The 20548-nt window shown below is 39.7% G+C and overlaps 1 protein-coding gene across 1 annotated transcript; it reads left to right on the forward strand.

The window, feature by feature from the left end:
• The first annotated feature begins 3516 nt into the window (after positions 1–3516).
• On the forward strand, positions 3517–19248 carry LOC120800361 (broad substrate specificity ATP-binding cassette transporter ABCG2-like). Its single transcript, XM_040146428.1, has 15 exons — positions 3517–3728; positions 5025–5084; positions 5181–5295; positions 5962–6114; positions 6262–6419; positions 7555–7706; positions 7945–8046; positions 8689–8939; positions 11421–11503; positions 14284–14373; positions 15755–15876; positions 16017–16171; positions 16935–17024; positions 18453–18565; positions 18798–19248. The coding sequence occupies exons 1-15, from the start codon at positions 3517–3519 to the stop codon at positions 18943–18945; spliced, it is 2004 nt and encodes a 667-aa protein (XP_040002362.1). The 3' UTR covers positions 18946–19248.
• Positions 19249–20548: the final 1300 nt, after the last annotated feature.

Genomic DNA, 20548 nt, shown 5'->3' on the forward strand with positions numbered 1-20548 from the left:
TTCTCTGTTACATCTACTCATTATCTTGGCTAGATCTCTCATATCAGAATAACTGACACGCACGTAAGCTACATTATTTTCAATTGCAACTCCGGTTCCAACCAGTAATTCATCATCTACGCCACTTGTGTCACTCGTGAGGGAGCAAAGCACACTTAATGCAACACTAAGGGAACCGTTCAGCTAAGAGCCATGTACGACAATGTGAATGTTTGCTTCAATGCCCTCCATGACTAAGAGACCCGATCAAACCCTGTGGGGAATAGGAGTGACTAAGCTGTGCAAGTTGTCTGGGGCGACCTAAGGTGACCGGGTACACTTCCAGTGCACGGCAGACGCCGCGAGGCATTCCGCGTGGGATGCCATTAGGTCGGCTGTACAGATTGTGTTCACTGTTATGATTTGTGGTTGTTAAAGCTAGACAAATGCAACCATTCGTATTTATCAGCACACTTGTTCTGTCTATGGGGCGTGCAAATGTCACGTAGCCGTCAGTTTTTCCTCAAAACGCCACTTATAAACGTTTTGTAAATACTCTCCCCCTCCGCTCCTCATTCAGATACTGAATGAAACCTGGATTTATCATAAGGACTTTGTTCTTATATCTAACACGTCCTCCTTAACAAGCCTCCTCATCTGTTTATAGTTCTCCTTCACAGTGTGTTCAGCCTTTCTTTACTGTACTTTGTGTTTCACTGCCTTTCAAAGTATAACCCTTGTAGCCGTGGACCTGTGTCTGGGACCCAAAATGTGAGTTTTTTTCAGCAACACTGTTGGTACTGTATTTTTGATCTAAATGGCTTGTGACACTTCAATTAAAAACGACACATCAGAATATCACGTTGTCTTTTGTTGAGCTCGGCTGTTTGAAGTCCATAATTTTTTTTTTTTGTTTTTTGTTTTTGTGGGAATTAGTGAGATTGGTTTGAAATGTCTGCTGCTCTACCGTGCAGTGTTACCGGGGACCCCCCCCCCCAAAAAAAAAAAAGACAGCATACGGACGCTCTCCGCCGACATCATTCGTGTCTAGGTGCGTGGTAGATAAGGGGTTAAACCCCCGTGTGGAGTTTGGTGGGCCGCCAGTTGACACCTGTCCCCCGCTGTCATGAGCTGATGTTCGTCAGCCTTCCCAGTCTCTCTGCCTCCCGCCGGTCCGCAGCAGCAGCAGCAGCAGCATCGGCAGCAGCAGCATCGGCAGCGGCGGCAGCTCCCGGAGGCTGCAGCAGGACTCGCCACCAGCAGCCTTCTCGCCCTCTCACACACCCACACCCACAAACACACACACACACTCTCTCTCTCTCTCTCACAGCCCGGCAAGTCCACCGCAACAAGAAAAGCTTTCATCGCCTCGCAGCCAACCCGGTTTTCGGAGGATGATCGGCGACAGGTGAAGTGCACTTCGGTTTCGGCTCGGGCGCCGCTCGCTTAGTCTCACCGAGGGTGGTGCACCGGGCTTACCCCGTTTCGAGAGAATAGCGCAGAAGCCAGGATGTTTTTTTTTAATTATTATTGTTATTATTATTTTAATGTGGATAAGATCTTTGACCGGTTCAGCGAGAAAAATGACCCCCCGTTCGGTCTGCACTGACCGTGGACTATTTCCCGACGCTTTAGTTCATAAGGCTCCTTTTTAGAGAAAAAGTTCGTTTGCTTGAAGCCAACAAAGTGGATGGCGAGGTACATACTCTGCATTGCAGTCTCTAAATTTTGTTTTTTCTCGAAATGCCAGCGAGTGTCTGTGGTCCTTTTCTTGCCGTGATGCTTTTGTACAAGGCCACAGCGCAAACCCCCCAGCAGAATATAACATGCCGGCCCGGAGGCCCCCGAATCTAAAACCGAAAATTACTTACGGTGACAGGCTGACAAAAGCCCCCGCATCCCCCCTAAATACCCGGGGGGACACGACCTCAGACTCCTCGGTGGTAGCTGCCGGACCCCGGTGAGAATCATGTAAGTTTGCATGGAAGTGAGATTAGATCAGATACTTGGCGATGAGAAGAAAAATGCAAGACTGCAGCATTGTCCTCGTTGGAGCCACGTGTTTTTGATCTCTTGTAGTTAATTCATCATGGATGTTTTCATGTACGGAGCCATGAGAGATCTCGGGAAGTCTATTTGAAGGAGCGTTTGAACCTACAGCCTCAAACCTCTTGTGAGTTGCTTTCGCAGAGGTAAAACTCTTGCCATGAACACAGGTTTCTGTTCATGATGGCTCAGTTTTTTGGTTTTGTTTTCTCGTTTTGTAATCACACCGTTTGTGTGAAACGCCAGTAAACGTCTGCTTGGAATATAAGGTGATGACCGGCAGCTTTCTCTTTACTGGATTTGGCCTTTCCCAAAGGGTTTTTAGTGCATTCAAGAACCTGGAGCTGTTGAATTCCCAGGCCCAAAAATGTGACATTTCCTCTGAGGTTGTAACTTCTTTCTCTGATGCTGGTGACTACTTTTTGGAATATGGTTGTTGAATACTATTTAAATAAGACAACTCGCAGGCTTTTCCTTCTGGATTTTACTTGACAGCATTTTCAAACAATATTTGTCCGCGCTGGTTTTGGGAATATTGTTCGGGCAAAAATTTCAGAGACTCAGACCCAAACAGAGACTCGTTGTCGTTGCATTGTTTTTCCTAATGAAGTTTAAGCCATAACCAGCTGTGCCTAGGCAGCACCCGGTGTGGTTTACTCCCCGATCACCTGTTGGAGAAGGACTTTTTTTTTAGCTGAGTAACTGTAATCCACCCAGATCCTGGTGCATCACATCTTTTCATTCAATTTACACAACAGCCACACACAAGCGGTGGACAGTGACATTTACTCAAGTGCTGTGCTTAAATTCAGTATTGAGGTACCTCTGCTTTATTTGGGTAAATCCATTTCATGCTACTTTATAATCCTTCTCCTCCGCATTTTAGAGGGAAATATTGTACTTTTTACTCCACTACATTTATCTGACAGTTGTATTCACTGGTTATCTTTCAGATGAAGATTTTACATTAAAAAAAAAAAAAAAACCAAATGACAAGCTCATACAATACAACACGTTATTAAAGATTAAACAATATGTTTCCTACCTTTTAGGCTTGTAACCTGGCCCCGTCGAAAGCATTTTCTACCTGGGACCTCTTCTTACGTTTCATAGGTCTATGAATAATTAGCAGTTTCACTAACAAGAACCATTTACCCTCTGAAATTTATTAATTTTTATCTCAAGTATAATTATTTGATAATACTTTTTTACTTTCTCTTTGGTGGGATTTTGAAAGCAGGACATACTTATAACAGAGTATTACTTATATTGTTGCTTTATGTCATAAAAGTGCGTTAATATTTGATTATTTTTGTGGATGTAGTCTTTGTTTTAGGCTCTGAAACACTGTGGGAAACCCTGAAATACCTTCTCTATTCATGTCTGTATCATTTCCGCATCATATCAGTATGTAACAAATCGGTTAAAAAAAAAAAAGACTGATTTCTATCCGATCACTGTCATTTGGCAAGGTGCTCGCTGCAGAGGACAATGGAGAGAGCCAATCACGTCAACATTGCAATGATGGAAGATGTCGGCACCAACGGGACGGCCGGGTCAAAGGTCGTCGCAGCCGCGGACCAGAACAAGCAGCCGTGTGAATCCACCGTGAGCTTCCACAACATCCAGTACAAAGTGCAGCTGAAGAGTGGCTTCTTCTGCAAAAGGAAAACCAGTCCCAGGGAAATACTGGCGGACCTCAAGTCAGTTGTAAAACCCGTACCCGCTCGGTGTCCGTTTGGTTGTCCGTGTTTCTCGTGCGTCTTTGTCAGTTGTGTCTTTCTCTTTATGCACCTGTCGTTCTCTGTTTTCTTGTCGCTCACATCCTAAAATTCAGGCACAAAGCTGTTGAAGAAAAGCAAAAGTAGTCCTTAGTTACTCTAGACACACATTTACATAGCAATCCATAGGTACTTGAACACTGGTCAGGTGCTGTTTTCTCTACTCGTTTACTCAGAGAGTTCAGTAGAAATGAAATTGTATTAAATTGTTAAAGATAGTGATATTTCACATTGTCGCTCATTTATTTGAACTTTTCTCAGACAACAGGACAAAATATTTAATGAATCTGGAGATTTTTGGTTCCTTTCCCTCCAGAAAGAAATAGCGAAATTGACAATTTTTGGCTCAATATTTATGAGATTTATTGCAATTTTTTTTTCTTAAGTCTCTTAATTTTGTGGGACCATGTTACAGTAAAAATAAAAGCAGCATTTCTTCATGTCAATTGAATATAGCCCACTTTATCCTTATCCAAAGTAGGACAATAGTGAATAGACTCTTACAGTGGTTTCTTTCTGATGGTATTAAATACAGCTGACATTTCCCATGGAAGAATGAATAATTTCACACAAGTTTTTGGGCCTTTTCCCGCCTCAGTGTTAATTATATGATATTAAGCATGGTTTCTTGCATATAATCTCTCTGATGCACTAAAGAGCAGTCTGCCAGGGAAACGAATTAAACACCATCACGTGATCCACTGCCAGGTTTCTATTCAGTCTTTTAATTCCATTTTATATCGCTGATTCTTTTCTAGTGCTTTTGTGTAACTGTCCTGAATACAGAGGATTTTCCCTTGAATTCTTTTCAATGGCTTTACGCCATTTATTGGTATAGATGTTTTTTGTTGTTTTGTTTTTTTTGTCTGCGGCTTTCAAGAAATGTTCAATATATGTGTAACAACTGCAAAAAAAAGCCTTTCAAAAACATCATTTAATTTGTGATGACGGAGGAAAACCAATTTAGAAAAAAATGCCACGAGGGAAATGATTTAATTTCTTCTAACTTGCATCGCATGTCCAAGAACCACATTAATCCACTTTGTTCAACACTCTTCATTTTTTTTATCGCAAACTGATACAGTGAAGTGAAAATCTTAGATTATGCACCTTAGAAATAAATGCAGACCAGTATTCGATTAAGCCCCAATATTTGCCTCTAGATTCATTTATCCGTGTTAAATTGGTTACATACAGTTGAGTGTTATTGTCTTTCAGTGGGATTATGAGACCTGGCCTGAACGCTATTCTTGGACCTACTGGAAGTGGAAAATCTTCGTGCGTATTGCACCGATCTCCAAACAACAAAAAAATTCAAACTAGTGTGTATGTATCGTATATATATTAAATATTGTTTTGTTTTGTTTTTCAAAGATTCTTGGATATTCTGGCTGCAAGGAAGGATCCTTCCGGTCTCTCAGGAGAAGTGCTCATTGACGGAGCACCACAGCCTCCAAACTTCAAGTGCCTCTCTGGCTATGTGGTTCAGGTGCATTTGAATTACTTTCAGTTACTTAAACCTGCAATAATAACTTTTTTTTTTTTTAATTTCAGCCCCTTGGGGGGTTAGTGTAAAAAAGCTGTAAACACAACACTGACATGTTATCATGTGAACGTGTGAGCTAACAGTGGCATATTTAAACATCCAGCAGATGTGGAGCAACTTTCGCTTTCATCTAGAGTCTTGTTTGTGCCCACCTGATGAATGTAAGTCTGATATTCACTCTCTAGTTTCGTCTCCACCAACTCCAGAGGAAAATATCTGGCTCTTTTAACTGCTAATGCTCCGCTACTTTCACCCTCTAGCAACTTTGTCTGCCGTTTGGTGTTGGGGCAAGTAGCGTAGAAACTAAAGAGCCCCGTAAAGTTGAGGAAATTTCTTTGTGAGTTCATCACTCTGTGTAACCCCATTTCACATTACACTGAGTCATTTGATCCCTCGTTAATATAAAAATATTGATTATAACAGCTTTAAATACAGAGTTGAGTTTACTAGTTGCTAAACACTATTAGGTGAGTGGTTCTCTGCTTTACAGATCTGCGGAAATGTAGATTTTCAGGAAAACACAGCACAGCGGGACAAAAGGACAATCTACCAAAAAAATGATCTTCCGAGTCTCTGACTTTTGACCTCAAGCTCTTGTCTCCCTCCCAGGAGGACGTGGTTATGGGCACCCTGACTGTGAGGGAGAATCTGCGTTTTTCTGCAGCTCTGCGGCTGCCCAGCTCTGTGCCACAGAGTGAGAAGGAGGCTCGAGTCAATCACCTCATCAAAGAACTGGGTCTCACCAAAGTGGCCGACTCCAAGGTTAAGACACGCACGGGGCCACAGTGTCTCAGTTATTCATCAGCCTCCTGCCTAAAGGCCTGAGTCAGCCTTCAAGGCATCAGGCGAGAGTCAGGACAGACTGATTGATCCCTGTGGTGTTGGTCTTGTATGGGTGTTTGCCACCAGGTGGGCACACAGATGACCCGGGGAATCTCAGGCGGAGAGAGGAAGAGGACGAACATCGGCATGGAGCTGATTATTGATCCCTCAGTTCTCTTCCTGGATGAACCGACCACAGGACTGGATGCCAGCACTGCCAACTCTGTCTTGCTGTTGTTGAAAAGGTAACGAAAAACTTTTCATCAACAGTTGATAGTTTACGCTATCAACTCATTTTAGTCCCAGTCTATAGTTTTTTATTGCAACAACAGTTCTTTGCTTTTTTCATGCATTTTTTAGATTTATGTTTTAAGCTAAAATATTGCATAAAGTTGTGTTTTAAACAGATGATTCTTGACATCTGAAGCATTCTGACTTGCAACATGTGGATGAAAAGATGAAGCAAGAACATTGAGAGTTTTGATTAAGCTTGCATTTAGGACCACCTGTTTAGAAAGAGCTCGTTTACTGCTTTGTTTACTCTTTGACACATTAATCCACTGTATTTAATAACAATAAAAAGTTAATGAAATTTGCTTATTACTAATTCTGTCTAATTCTGTTTTTTTTTATCACTTACTGAATTTTAAAAAAGGAAATTACAAGATTAAGCTTGAATAGCCTTTTAAATGATACTCTTTTTAAAATACCATTTACTATTGTGTCTTTTTATCTTATTCCACTCCACAATTCATTCGTTTCTGGCTTTTACATTTACATTTTACATTTCATTATTGCTGCAATTAGAAATTGTCTCGCTCTAATTTAAAGACATCTTAGCAGCATGCCACCTTAAAATGAAATGAAAGCACACCACAGAACAGCAGCACTCAGACCGGCCTGACTCCGTATTTGACTCCTGCCAACTTGTAACTGCTGAACTATCATTTAATTTTTTTGCAAAAAAGCAAAGGTCCGAGGATCTATCCTTGTGGGACTCCTCAGCAAATATCAAATTTAACAGATTTTAAAATACTCATGAAAACACAGAATGTCCTACGCTTTATTTGCGAACTGATCACAATTAAATGCTTTAGATGTTTATGATTATTCCAGGGACACACTTCAGCCTTTGTTTCATGTAGTTTTTATGTTGATGGAAGGTTGTTAGTGTGTCTCTACAACACAAAGAATATCTCCATTATTTTTTTGGCTCTGAAACTCAAAAGGGACATTTTTTAATCAGTTTTAATCTCATTGAGTTCAGTTTGCATCAGAAAATCCCCATTGTAAATAGACGGCTGCTTTATTGTATTTACAAGTAATATATTTATGTATAATATTTATGTATAACGTTTAATGTACTGTATCTGTTTTCAGAATGGCCAGTCACGGAAGAACCATAATTATGTCCATCCACCAACCTCGCTACTCCATCTACAGACTGTTTGACACTCTGACCTTGCTGGTTAGTGGCAAAATGGTGTACCACGGACCAGCGCCGAATGCTTTGGACTACTTCGCCAACATCGGTGACTACTTTGTTGAAACTGATTATTACCACAAGATGCTCATACATCTTTGTACTCTTCCTTATGTTTTTAATGTTTTATTTAACTAGGAAATACAGTATATGTAGATGATTGTATAGCTACTATATTCTTATATGGGTAAATAGGAGATTTAAAAAAAAAAAAAGCAATGTCACTCTCAGTATTACTTCGGGCATTTATTGATATTAAACATGGATCTTTGGGATGTCTGTTTCAGGCTATCCATGTGAGCCCCACAACAACCCAGCTGACTTCTTCCTGGATGTTATTAATGGAGACTTCACTGCTACAACCATGACCAAAGTGCACGGCTCTGAAGGTAACGCTCCAAATTTCCCCACCTGGGAATCGATAAAACTGTTATCTTATCTTCCCTTGTCTCGTCTCGTCTCGTTTGTCTTATCTATAAACCAAACCATGATTACTATGATCAAGATTTAATAACGTCTTTTGCCTTCATAATAGGATGAATTTTTAAACTTGTTCATTTTTTGTACAAATTATGTGTGCATTACCTTGCAAATTTCACTTGATGATAACCAGATAATTTAGTCTTTGTCAAGGTGTTTCCAACTGATATTATTCTATGCAGGTTAATCGATAACTAAAATATTAGTTAGCTGCAGCCCTAATGGAACCTCTGATAAGGACTCATTTAATTTTAATCAGCATCATCATGATGCTGGACCCCAGGATGTGGCTGAAAGTTCTGGAAATAGCTAGTAAGTGGACCTTGAGTTAACAATTTTATCAGACTACTACTACTATTACTATTACTACCAAGTTCAAGAATTAACGTTCAGACTCAAGTTTTACATTTGTGTTCATAGACTTAGGACAGTCTTTATTTACCAGTTCCACACCTTAAATTCAATCTGATGCTTTATGTGATTATTGGTGTCTATTGTAGTATTGAGTATTTCCATCATTAAAATCACTGTCCTCCCGTGTGCGTGGCCAGATTTGGACTTTGAGGAGCTCAGCAGCTCCAGGCAGAGCATCGAGGAGCGCCTGATAGAGGAGTACAGGAACTGCAGCTACTCCAGCGACACGCGGGCCGAGCTGGACCGCATCGTCCAGGATAAGGAGTGTATCTCTCGTCCGAAATCCCGCACCATCACCTACAACAGCTCCTTCTTCCACCAGCTACGTTGGGTGCTGAAAAGAACTTTCCTGAACCTCATGTTAAACCCACAAACATCTGTTGCCCAGGTAAACATCCCCATTACTCATTTAAAATACAGAAGTCATCGTAAACTTCAAGCCTCAAATCTTTGAGACTTAATCAGGAGAAATAAAACTACAGCAGAAACGATTTAAGGTTTAAGGTTAAAGGTTTAAGGTTTAATTATTTGCACGGCTGCAGGGATGAAAATCGTCCATGTTCTGGATATGAAGTCAGGAAAGTATTAAAGAAACAGTTAGATGAGAAGACCAAAACCAATCTCACATCTGTACAGTACATATGTAGCAGAAGCAAGCACCTTGTTAGCTTAGCTTAGCATAAAGTGCGAAAACGGGGAAACAACCAGTCTTGCTCTGCCGAAGTAAAAAAACAAAAAATCACCCACCAGCTAAGCTAGGCTGTTACTCTTGAAGGCTGAGAAGGTTTTTGATGATCTCGAGAGGCCTTTTTTTGTTCAAGGTCTTGGCTAAGTCGGGTTTTGGACCTTCTTTTGTCAATTGCGTCAATTAAAAAAATCCTCAAGCCAGAATTACTGAAAATGGTCAAATAACATCTGCCTTTCCTTTGAGTAGATCTAGAGGACAGGGCCGCGTGTCCCCTGGGCTCTTCGTTCTAGCATTTGAGCTCTTAGCAGAAGCAATCAGGCAGGACCCAGACATAAGGGGCTTCGGAGAAAAATTAATCTTCTAGTGGCTGATATAATTGTTTTTTGAGTTTTGTTTTTTTTATTTTACAAATCCATATAATTCCCTGGCCAAATTACAAATTCTCTTGGATGCTTAAGGGGCAATATCAGAAAAATAAAGTGAATTGTGAAAAAAGTGAAATTATCCCATTAACAAATTTGTTTATACCGATCAACAAACTAGCCCTTTTTAATTGTCCCCACATGGGGGAAGAAGAGAATTTCAGTAAAAGAATTTTTCCTGAAATAGAAGAGAATAGAAGAGAATTTCCATATATACCTTGATTGACTGAATTGAATAAACTGATTTAATCTTAATATTTTACCTAGGTAACAGTATCTTTTCCGAACGCTACTCATTCCTACCGGTGCGACTCGGGTCCATATCTCGAGTCTACGGCTCTGACAGATGAATCCTTAATTAACTTCTTAGCTTTCTGTTTTTTATGTCAACTATTTAAACATAATGTTGTACCACTATCACCTTTACTATGTTCAAACACTCCAGAGATTGAAAAAAGCAGAAAATAACCAGTGTCAGTGCTCAACAGGAAGCATAGACAGCGCTTTGGAGGGGTCAGGACTTAATGCTCTCATTAGTCACCCTATGGCGGCAAAATGCCGTCAGAAGTCTTCTCACTTTAAGAATTATTAACAGCTAATTGGCCCTAAATAAGTCAAAATAATCCTACAAGAGGGGCTCTAGATGGCGTGGGTGCTGTAATCGGCTTTGGTGACTGTTGTGACCCCACTCTTGCCTCTTTGGGCCAGGATCTGAACTGATATCATATCTGGCCAAAGCCCCTTGGCCCCACTCCGGGATTCATCACATGATAGCGTCATGACCTATCCCTCCACTGTGCCGCTTTCACATGAAGGGCTGAGGGGAATGAGGTGAAAAAGGCTCAACCTTATTAGCTTATCCCTTCACCCTGGGAACCGCTTAGTCCTGTCATAATCTGTAAATTGTTGGGATTAAAATTTGTGTCGCTTTCACTTTTCTCACTCTTTTCTGTCATCTTCCCCCACCAGCGGGTCTGGTTGATGTCTCGGAAAGGTCAGTCCGGAGGATGAGCAGGGTGTCCACTTGACCCCTGATCCCCCAAAACACTGGCTTTTCTGTCATTGAGGATATTGCATAGGTTCGATTTTCATTCCTCAAAAAGAAATCATAACAGTCCAGATTCAGGGGAACTGGATTAGTGAATTACTGCACATGGGTCAGTTTATTCCTTCACACTCACGAACATTTGCCTTTTTCTTCCAAATAGCCTCAGAGCTAAAAGTTTCAGGACCATGAAACCTTTGATCAAGTCAGTTTCTGACTGATCTAAATCTCAAAGCAGATGTCTGGCATCTACGAGTGTATAGGCACAACTAAAATGGGGGGGCGGGGGGTTCTGACTCAACTTGACCTTTTTGCAATGGAGCAGAGAAAACAGACTTATAGGGTAAAAACTCCAGCAACACTTAAGATTAGCATTAAGAACAACTTTATTGCGACACAGACTTGTTTCGTCTCGTGGCCTTCACACTTCACAAAGAACATTCAGATAAGATTATTATCAAAAGGGAGAAAATTACAGGAAAAAAACCTCACCCTTCTGTTTCACCTTACAACAGGCAAATGATCTTTGCAAAGTCTTAAGTGTCGTATGATGACAATCCGAAAGCCATCGGTCAGACAACACATTTGTTCTTACAAGCACAGCTAGAGTTTTGACCCTGCGCGTGCTAATATATGCTAATTTTACAAACAGGACTGCGTAGCTTTTCGTCTCTGCTTGTGCTGTCTAAATGTCTCATCTTTTTGTCTGTGCAGCTGGGAGTCCACATTTTCCTCGCTCTCATCGTAGGCGCCATTTTCTTCGGGGTCAAAGATGATCAGAGTGGTATCCAGAACAGGTGAGAGAACTGCTGAAATACGCGCTGCAGATGTCCTAATCCTAATATTTTATACATAATACATAATTATTAACAACAAAACTGCATTTCTGAGTAAATGATAATGTTGTGATTTTTCTGCAGTCATCCCCCAGACACAGCCTACTATCCATCCGTCAGGTAGCAATAGGTTCGACAGGATTGATGAAAGTTTATTAAAGAAGCATTAGAGAAACTAAACTTATTATAATATTAATCATGGAGACTTACCATTTTCTTCATGGGTAAAGACCTTAAATTTTTTCAAAAACAATTTTTTCTTAAAACTATTTCTATTCCACTGTGCTCAGGGGTGCCCAACTAGATGAAGTGTAACAAACAAATTAGAAACAAATAGTTCTAGACTATTGCATATGCATATTTTGATATACATAAGACCTGAGCAAATACCTGAAGTAAAAAAAAACTATTGAAGAAAAATAAGATGTTTGAGGAAAAATTACAGTAATATGACAATACGGCAACGATACGGCAAACGGCTGCAACTTTATTAACGTAATGATGCTCATTATAATCTGATCAGTTATTCCTTTACACTTGTGCAGTACCTGTTCAGCACATTTTAAACATCGCTGCTGTGGGTTTGCCACATTTTTTTTGTGGTTTTACTTGGGTGTGTTTCTGTTGTTGGTGTGTTGATTGCAAAGAACATTACAGTAGGAAGTGGTTTGTACTTTTACCGTTTGCTCCTGTCTGGTACTTTAAGTAGCTGTGTGCAATGCATTCACACGAACAGAAACTGAGGATAATGTGGATTTTATTTGTATTGTGAAAACATCAAGCCCGCACGGCAGCTGAACGGATGGAAATGCACCAAATTTCTATTCTTTCTGTGGCAGCATTTTAAAAATTCCTTTACGCCTTTACAGTATCTACAAAGTCTTAACTCTTTGAAAGCATAGTTTAAGCCATTTCTACATGTTACAGTCTGTACGTCATTATAATGTGCACACACATATAGTATTTAGATTACTTTCCTTTCTGTCATAGAATATTATGTGGCTGTACAGGATGGGCACGTTGACTAATGCAACATGTTTCCTAATACATGCTCAGGTTTTCAAGTCAGTGACTGCTTCTGATAGAGAAGTGTGAAAAGTACTGCAATTCCTGCATGGCTAATCCTCTTACCGTATTTTATTGGGCACAACCTGGTACTTTGCAAGCCCAGTGAAGCACATTAGAAATCTCAGTGCTCTCTCTCTTTTGTTTCTGTGCATGGTTCAGTGGAATATAAGGACCCAATGTCATTAAATTCATGGTCAATGCATAGGCAGTATGGCAGACACACTTTGAAGTCCATGTAGTTTTACATGGACCACACCACATGTAGCGCCATAATCTGTACTGTGACAGAGTTTATTGCTGCTGCCTCTCCCTCCACAATCACCTCTTTGTCAGACAATCAGATGCTGCCTCAGGATTTAAAGCAAACAAAAAGCATGTTGATTTTATTTATACATTGCACATTTCCTTACGACTAAACTCAATGTGCTTTACTCCACTGTACGTTAAAATGCAACAAGACCAGCAAGAAGTGACGTGTACGGAAGGACGCAATGATTGACGTACGAAAAAGTGCAAACAGCAAAAAGAGAAAAAGAGAAACAAATACAAGAAAATAACCCTCCCTTCAAAAGACATGAAACAAAAACAAGATTTACCCCACTGACACAATCCAGTGGCATGCTTTAGCTCAGGGGTTAGAGTGGGACGGCCATTACTTGTAGTGTTGCTGGTTTGATCCCCAGCTCCTCCCGTCCTGTCAGAGTGTCCTCAAGTAAGACCCTGAAGCCCAAATTGCTGTATGTGTATGACGTTTCTGTAATATACTGTTAAAATCCACTGGCTGGTCGTGGCCTGTATGCGTGGGGTTTTCCTATGGGTGCTCCGGTTTCCTTCCATAGTCAGAAAGACCCACAGGTCATGTGAACTGGTGACTTTGGTAACAATTTATAATGCAATAGTTGTATGAATCAGGTGCCAATAAACGACTTACTGGTTCCAAGTGGTCCTTAAATGTAGGTACAGTGCAAGAAAACAAGACTATACAGAACAAGGGGGTAACATTTCACCATTTTAGAGGAAAGGTACGTTTGAAAAGTATGTTTTTAAATACTGGCTGCCTTTGAGGTACAGAGCAGGAAAACAAAACTGAAATTTGGGAAAAATGGTGTAAACAACCTTGTTCTTACTGTGTAATTAAAGATTAAAAAGGGGAGAACAGCCACACATCATATTAAAGCCTGTCTAGCTGGTTCTTACTGTATAATCTAGAATACACATTGAACTTTCACATTACAAACGATTGCAAATTATTGCGGTGTGTTGGAGAAAATGTAATATAAAAGAGTAATATAAAAATATAAAATTTGCTCCTAGCAGGCATGTTCGTCCAGCTGTGCAGCAGCTAATAATGGGTTAGGGTCAGCATGTCCAGGTTTTTCAAAGCTGGAATGAGGCTTTATCCAGGATTCCGAAACCACGATAAGAAGTTTGCAAAATAGGCATGTAGAGGCACTCTTTTGTTCCCATTTTTTGTCATTTGCTCCGTCTTCCTGCACAGGACTGGCCTTGTTTTCACTTTTGAGATGTGTGTGCTCTCGGACACTCGGACCCAGTATTTGTAACTGAACCGACTGTACGTGTGGGTTATGAGATCAAGACTTTGCAACAAAATACAAAACTGTGTTGCCGTAGAGAGACTTATTGACCACATTTCGTTTTGTTGTTTCTTACAGGATGGGCGCCCTCTTCTTCATCACCACCAACCAGTGTTTCAGCACTGTGTCTGCAGCTGAGCTCTTCATCATTGAGAGGAAACTGTTTGTGTACGTAATCCGTCGTTCATTTCATCTTTCTCTAGTCAACCAGCTAAAGTCTCACGGAGATAAAAATCTTTTTTTCAAGAGAGACCAGAGACTCGTATTTGTCAAACTGCTAAAAGTAAAGTTTTGACCTAAGTGAAAGATAAAATTAAAAATCTTTCGGTTTTACACTTATTCACAAACTTCAGAATAAAAACTACTTATCAAACTTGTTTTGACTTAAAAACGCTCCTTAATGTTAGTAACATGTCTCTTAAGTTGGTTAAGAGCAGATCCCAGATGACTGCAGTACACAAAAATATTAATAATACATTGGCAGAAGTAGTATAATAAAGAATAGTGATTTTAGTCTATTATTTGCATTTGAACATTTGATAGGATGTTACACCACTGTTTTCTTTGGCATTTATCAGGACTGAAAACAAACAACAAGAATAAATCTGGCATTGATTTTACATGTCTAAGAATCTTCATTTTCATTTTCATCTTCATCGTCATCGTACAGCAGAATGTCTTGCAGCAGAATTTTGTTTCCATTTCAGCCAATTTACAATTATTTAATACCTGTTTGTATATTTCTACATTATAAATATATTAGATTGTTGTTGATTTTCCGGAGATTTAGAAAAACCTTTTAAACAAGACGAGGTCAAAACCTAGTATGTGGCTGGGCCGCCCTTAATCTGTTTGCTTCTCTCATACTGTCTGCGCTCACATATAAAGTATTTTAATGGAGCCAAATTCTCGATAAAGCTTTTCTCATTTACATGTTTTTCTCTTTCTGTTGTCAGACGACGGAACAAGTATGAAATAGTGACGGGAACGCAGCCCGTTAAGACCACATGTGAACCAGCAGTCCCTGGAATCCTGATTTTATAACCAGGACGTCATCTGACAAAATCCCCAGACACATAAGTTAATCGGCTGTGCTGTGATTTCGGTTAGATTTACTTGTAAAAATGATCACTCAGAGAGAGAATCAGAAGCTCATTCAGATCTGTGCCAGCTGACGTGGGGTCAGTTGAATGAGATGCAAAGAGAGGTATTGCTGCAGAGGGAAAGCTCGACCTCACGCTCTCTCGTTTTGTGAAGAAAAGTCGCTAAGGGGTCTGAAAAGTCAGTAAATATAGCGGCAAAGTTGCTAAATTGGAAACACTGCTTGTAAACGCCCCCCTGACGACGCAACAGAAACTGTTTGCTCCATATTGTTTCGAAAGAGCAACGGCCAATGGGGAACTCCAGCACTCAGTCACACGGCTCCAGGCTTGCTTCATCAAGCAAACTACAACCCCCATGTGCCCCATTCAACATGAATTTGGTCTCTGTCTGCCGAGTTACGTTTCACGGTCAGTATTTGATTTCTCCTTGTGTTCTCTTTCGACAGGCATGAGTACATCAGTGGCTACTACAGAGTGTCCGTCTACTTCCTCTCAAAGATCCTGTCTGACATCACTCTGCGCACAATCACCTCTGTTATCTTCAGCTGTATTGTCTATTTTATGATCGGTAAAGACTAACGGATCTATAAATTAATTGATCTGTGGAAAACTAAAAGTTTGAATCTTTGAGTCGTAGATCAGAATTTGAGTTTAAATGCAGATATCAGCTCAGTATTTCAGCCTCAAACAATCCTGTGTTTGCGTCAGGGCTCAAGTCCACAGTGGCGGCCTTTTTCGTCTTCACGCTGACAGTGACTCTGGTGGCCTATACAGCCACAGCCATGACCATGGCCATCTCAGCCGACCAGAGCGTCGTGGCTCTCGCCAACATTTTCATGACCATCACCTTTGTCTTCATGATGGTGAGAGACACAGCAACATAGAAAAAACAAAGAGATGCACATACATAAGTTTCAAGTACAATTAAACCTCTTAATATCCAGTTTTCTCCTACTGTATCTCTAAGGTTGTTAAAATAATCTCGTGACTGCATCATATATACTGTATTTTCTTTATCAGCCTGTTCCAACTCTTCATTGAAGCTATATGATTTTTACTCTGAGTGAAGTATTTAAACAGTGTTTTTTCGTCAAATGGAAATATTCAGGATGACTTTTGGATCATTTTAAACACTTTTCCCCCAAAATTCAAGCTTTGTTTGGATTTTTTAAAATTTGGATCTCCACTAGAATTTAAAATACAATTCTGTGGATTTGAAGAATTTTTGTAATGAGTAACCCACCAGTTTAACTTTTTCATACACTATAATGAACTGTATCATCTATGTGCAGTATATGTCCAAACACAACACTTCTTCCTTTCATCAATGAAAAAAGCATGTTTTCTCAAACATATGCCACCTTTGATGTTTTTAAAGAATCAGGGACTGAGCGTTAACTTCGAACTTTCAGATCTGTCCAGTGGATCAAGTTTGTGTTTAGCTGGTTAATTCTATCGACGAGATAAAGTTGGATAGCAGGAAAGGCACAGGTGTGACTAATAATGAGCTGCGCCAGTGAGCCAACGATTAACGTGAGCATTAGCCCCCGTGCTTGTGCTGCAGCGGCGTGTCAAAACGTCTGCCGTGAAAAAGGCCCATAACTGGGGTTTGTGTCGCGTTTTTAGATTTTCTCCGGTCTGCTGGTGAACCTACCCAGTATCATGGATTGGCTGGCTTGGCTGAAGTACTTCAGCATTCCTCGCTACGGCCTCGCAGTAAGTCAAAATTTAAAGAAAAGTAATAGTGAGAACTGTGTATTAATAGTTCCAGAGAACGGTACTTGCACACTGAACTGATGCCGCCAAAAGATTTATTTGATGCAGCTTTGACGCTTTCTACATTACGTCTTCATCAGGTAAAGTCAGCGTGTGACCAAGACGGTCCATATATACTGGATACACATCATCTGAATAAACACAGGTCTGCTAACATTTATGTCAGCATGTAGACGGAATTTCTCCAAAACATTTACAGTAATTAAAACATACAAAGTTTGAAATCACACACCAGCCACTGTATAAATGAATATTAGAGCCCAACCAATATGGGATTGCTGTGGCCGACACCAATATCGATGTGGAGAACGCTTTTGATAGGGATCCCCTCTTTTCAAGCATGAAAGTTTATTCTTTATTGTGGTATAGAATAGCAGTTTGACAAACTATTGTCAACTCAAGGTCCACTTACTAGCTTTTCCCAGGGCTTTAAACTGCATGTTACTGTGTTTTTCTTTGCTGATAAAGACTGTGAGATGATACAATTGCAAGATCCAATAATCCTTATTGGATCCTTAATTTTTTTTTTGGAATTTACTTTTGAAATGTCTTTACTTATCCTTAACCGAGAAATGTACTAAGAGAGACATATTACATTGCAAAAATAAATGTCAGACATCACCGGTGGACAAACTCTAATGGCGACACTTATTATAAATGACCTCAAACATATCTTTGTCATTTCTCTACTCCTATGTCTTGTTACTTATTGGCCAACACATACAGCACGTACAAAGTGTACCAATCTGTCAGCCAGTAGATTGGCCCCAGCTGATCTAACAGGCTCATATAATATGTTCACTTCTTTCTTCATGGTCACGTGCTAAATATACCTGATGAAGACTTTATGTCGTAACACCGTCACTGTACTAAATGAATCAAGTTGGTGTGAGGGCACCTTTCTCGTGATTGTTTTGCCTTTGAGCCATTGCACCGGATAAAATGCAGCCTGCTGCTGCCTAAAAACTGATTGCTCCCTAAGGCCTAAATACATAGACAGATTAGGAGAAAAATGGGCTTTTGGGCAGAGACAGGTAAAGGCTCCCAACCTTCCTTTATAAAATGCTTAGACTTTTTGTCTCATTGTGATCGCTTTGCATCACTTTGTAGTTGTTTTGTGTCAATTTTTGGTGTTTTTGTGTCTCTCTATGCTCATTTTTTGTGTCTTTGTAGTCTTCTCTTTGTGTTCATTTTGCATCTTAATATTGTGACTTTTGGTCCGTGTTGTTTTTATGTATCATATAGAGTTAATTTGCTTCCATATTCCTCCATTGAACACTGACAGCTCAGCATACAAACGTAGTCGTCACATCCACCGTATTTGCTTTGTTCTGCTCAGCATTCACTGACTGTGCTGTCTGCGTCCAGGCCTTGAAGATCAATGAGTTTGTGGGTTTGAAGTTCTGCGAGCAGCCTGTGATCCGAAATGCCAACACGTCGGCTATAATGACCAACTGCGGTGTGAGCACAGCTGGCCTGACGTGAGTAAACCTCATACCGTGTATTCTCCGGTCGTGTGTTACTGTTTCGTACCACCTCTATGATCTGTTTCCCTGAAACAAATGAAGACATTTCCAATCCAGCTTGTCCGCCGTGACTCATGTTGAAAGTTGACATTTTTACATTCACAAGCATAATTCCAGTTGACAAACCTTTATGAACTACGAAAATTAATAATTATATAATTTGTAAGTGGGACATGACTTATTTCAGATGTACAGGAGAGCAGTATCTGGACTACCTGGGTATAGAGTACACCACCTGGGGACTTTGGGAGAACCATGTGGCTTTGACTGTTATGTCGATCCTTTTCCTCATCATCGCCTACCTGAAACTCCGGTACATCCAGAAGTTCACTTGAATGCTTCATTCTGAATTCTTCGTTTTTGTCTTTGAGCAACCAGGCCAGTAAATGTGCACAACGATGTCAGGGGACAAATAACGCCATTTTGGGAGAAACGCTCGGTTGCTTCTTGCATAGAGTTAGATCTGATACCACTCATGCCTGTACGTGAATGTGGAGCTAGGATTAGCTTAGTTTAGCACAAAGACTGGAAGCAAGGGGAAGCAGCTAGCCTGGCTCTCTCCAAGGTTCAAAAATATATCTACCAGCTCTAAAGCTCACTAATTAAAATGTTGTATTTTGTTTGTTTTACTGATACGAAAACAGAAATGACAAGAAATAACAAAAAAAACAATGTGGTTTTGGAGGGAAGTACAGTCCTGGTTGAAATTATTGACACGCTGAATTTTAAGTACATCATTCAGAATATCTTCAGAAATAAATGCACATCAACCAATTTTTTACAACCAGAATATTTTTAATAAAATAAAAAAACTAAACTCACATAATACTGAAATAATACAAACACAAAATGTTCCCCAGACACAGTTATTGGCAACCTTCACTAATATTTGATTGCAGAACCTTTGGCAACAATGGCAGCCTCTGAACGTTTCATGTAGCCATCTAGAAGCTTCTTGCACCAGTCTGCTGGTAGTTTCTGCCACTCCTCCAGTGCTATATGTTCAATTTGTAATCCAATTGGATCCATTGTTAATATAGAAATAATGATTAGAGCAGCTTTAATGTTCAGATAAGAGAGAACTGATCTTTGCATCTAATTCTCGGCAAGAAAGTCTGAAAATGTCAAACTATTTCTTTAAGTGTGCCTTAGGTTTGCACTTATATACTTGGATAATCGGTATAGATAAAATACATACCTGTATGTAAACATTATTTTTGGTGAAAACCTTGTTCCTCCACAATTTTAAGTTTTCAGCAGCTAATTAAACAGTATTTTTCACATTATTGGAGCCCAAGAGAGCAGAGAATTTTCTAAAGATAAGATGTGAAAAGCACTAAAACAGGGTACAAGTTTATAGTATTTAAATTTTTTTCTCTGGTTATTTATGAATATTTACATTTGTTGTATTATTTTAAAATCAGGCTATGCCTAATTTTCAATACTTGTGTTAACTCAGTAGTGTTGATTTATTCTGCATTTGAACAATTTCCAAATTACACTGAATTGAAACTTACTTGATTTTACCTTAAAACTGATTTGTAATTGTAGATATTGTAGAATTATATCAGGTAGATATTAAGTATTTTAACTTTTTCTATTGATCCAAAAAGAACTTCTATGCATACATTTGTATATTCTGATATAACTATAAACATTTTATGTAACCTTGGTCTTCTTGTGTGTTTTTTTTTTCAATGCAGTCATTAAATACACTTTTTTGGTGTTGACCTACAGTAATGCTGTTGAGATTAATATGTTTTTAAGTGTCGAACATATTTAAAAGAATACTTGCTAACACTTTATTTTACAGGTATAATTGCAAGTGTATTTTAGTCAATGAACATGCACAAATGTGACATTTGTCTACAAGCAAGCGTACAATTCAACATTCAGGATATGAAGGATAATGTTTACAGCAATACATAAATAATGAAT

The sequence above is a fragment of the Xiphias gladius genome, chromosome 15 (genome assembly GCF_016859285.1).
Source record: "Xiphias gladius isolate SHS-SW01 ecotype Sanya breed wild chromosome 15, ASM1685928v1, whole genome shotgun sequence".
In the NCBI taxonomy this organism is placed as follows: Eukaryota; Metazoa; Chordata; class Actinopteri; order Istiophoriformes; family Xiphiidae; genus Xiphias; species Xiphias gladius.

What these genes read in the sequence shown, in the direction of transcription:
- LOC120800361 (XM_040146428.1), top strand. Translation starts at nt 3,517, where the DNA reads ATGGAGAGAGCCAATCACGTCAACATTGCAATGATGGAAGATGTCGGC. An exon ending in CAAAGTGCACGGCTCTGAAG is followed by an intron (nt 8,047 to 8,688) that starts GTAACGCTCCAA and finishes GTGCGTGGCCAG; the next exon opens with ATTTGGACTTTGAGGAGCTC. An exon ending in ATTGAGAGGAAACTGTTTGT is followed by an intron (nt 14,374 to 15,754) that starts GTACGTAATCCG and finishes CTCTTTCGACAG; the next exon opens with GCATGAGTACATCAGTGGCT.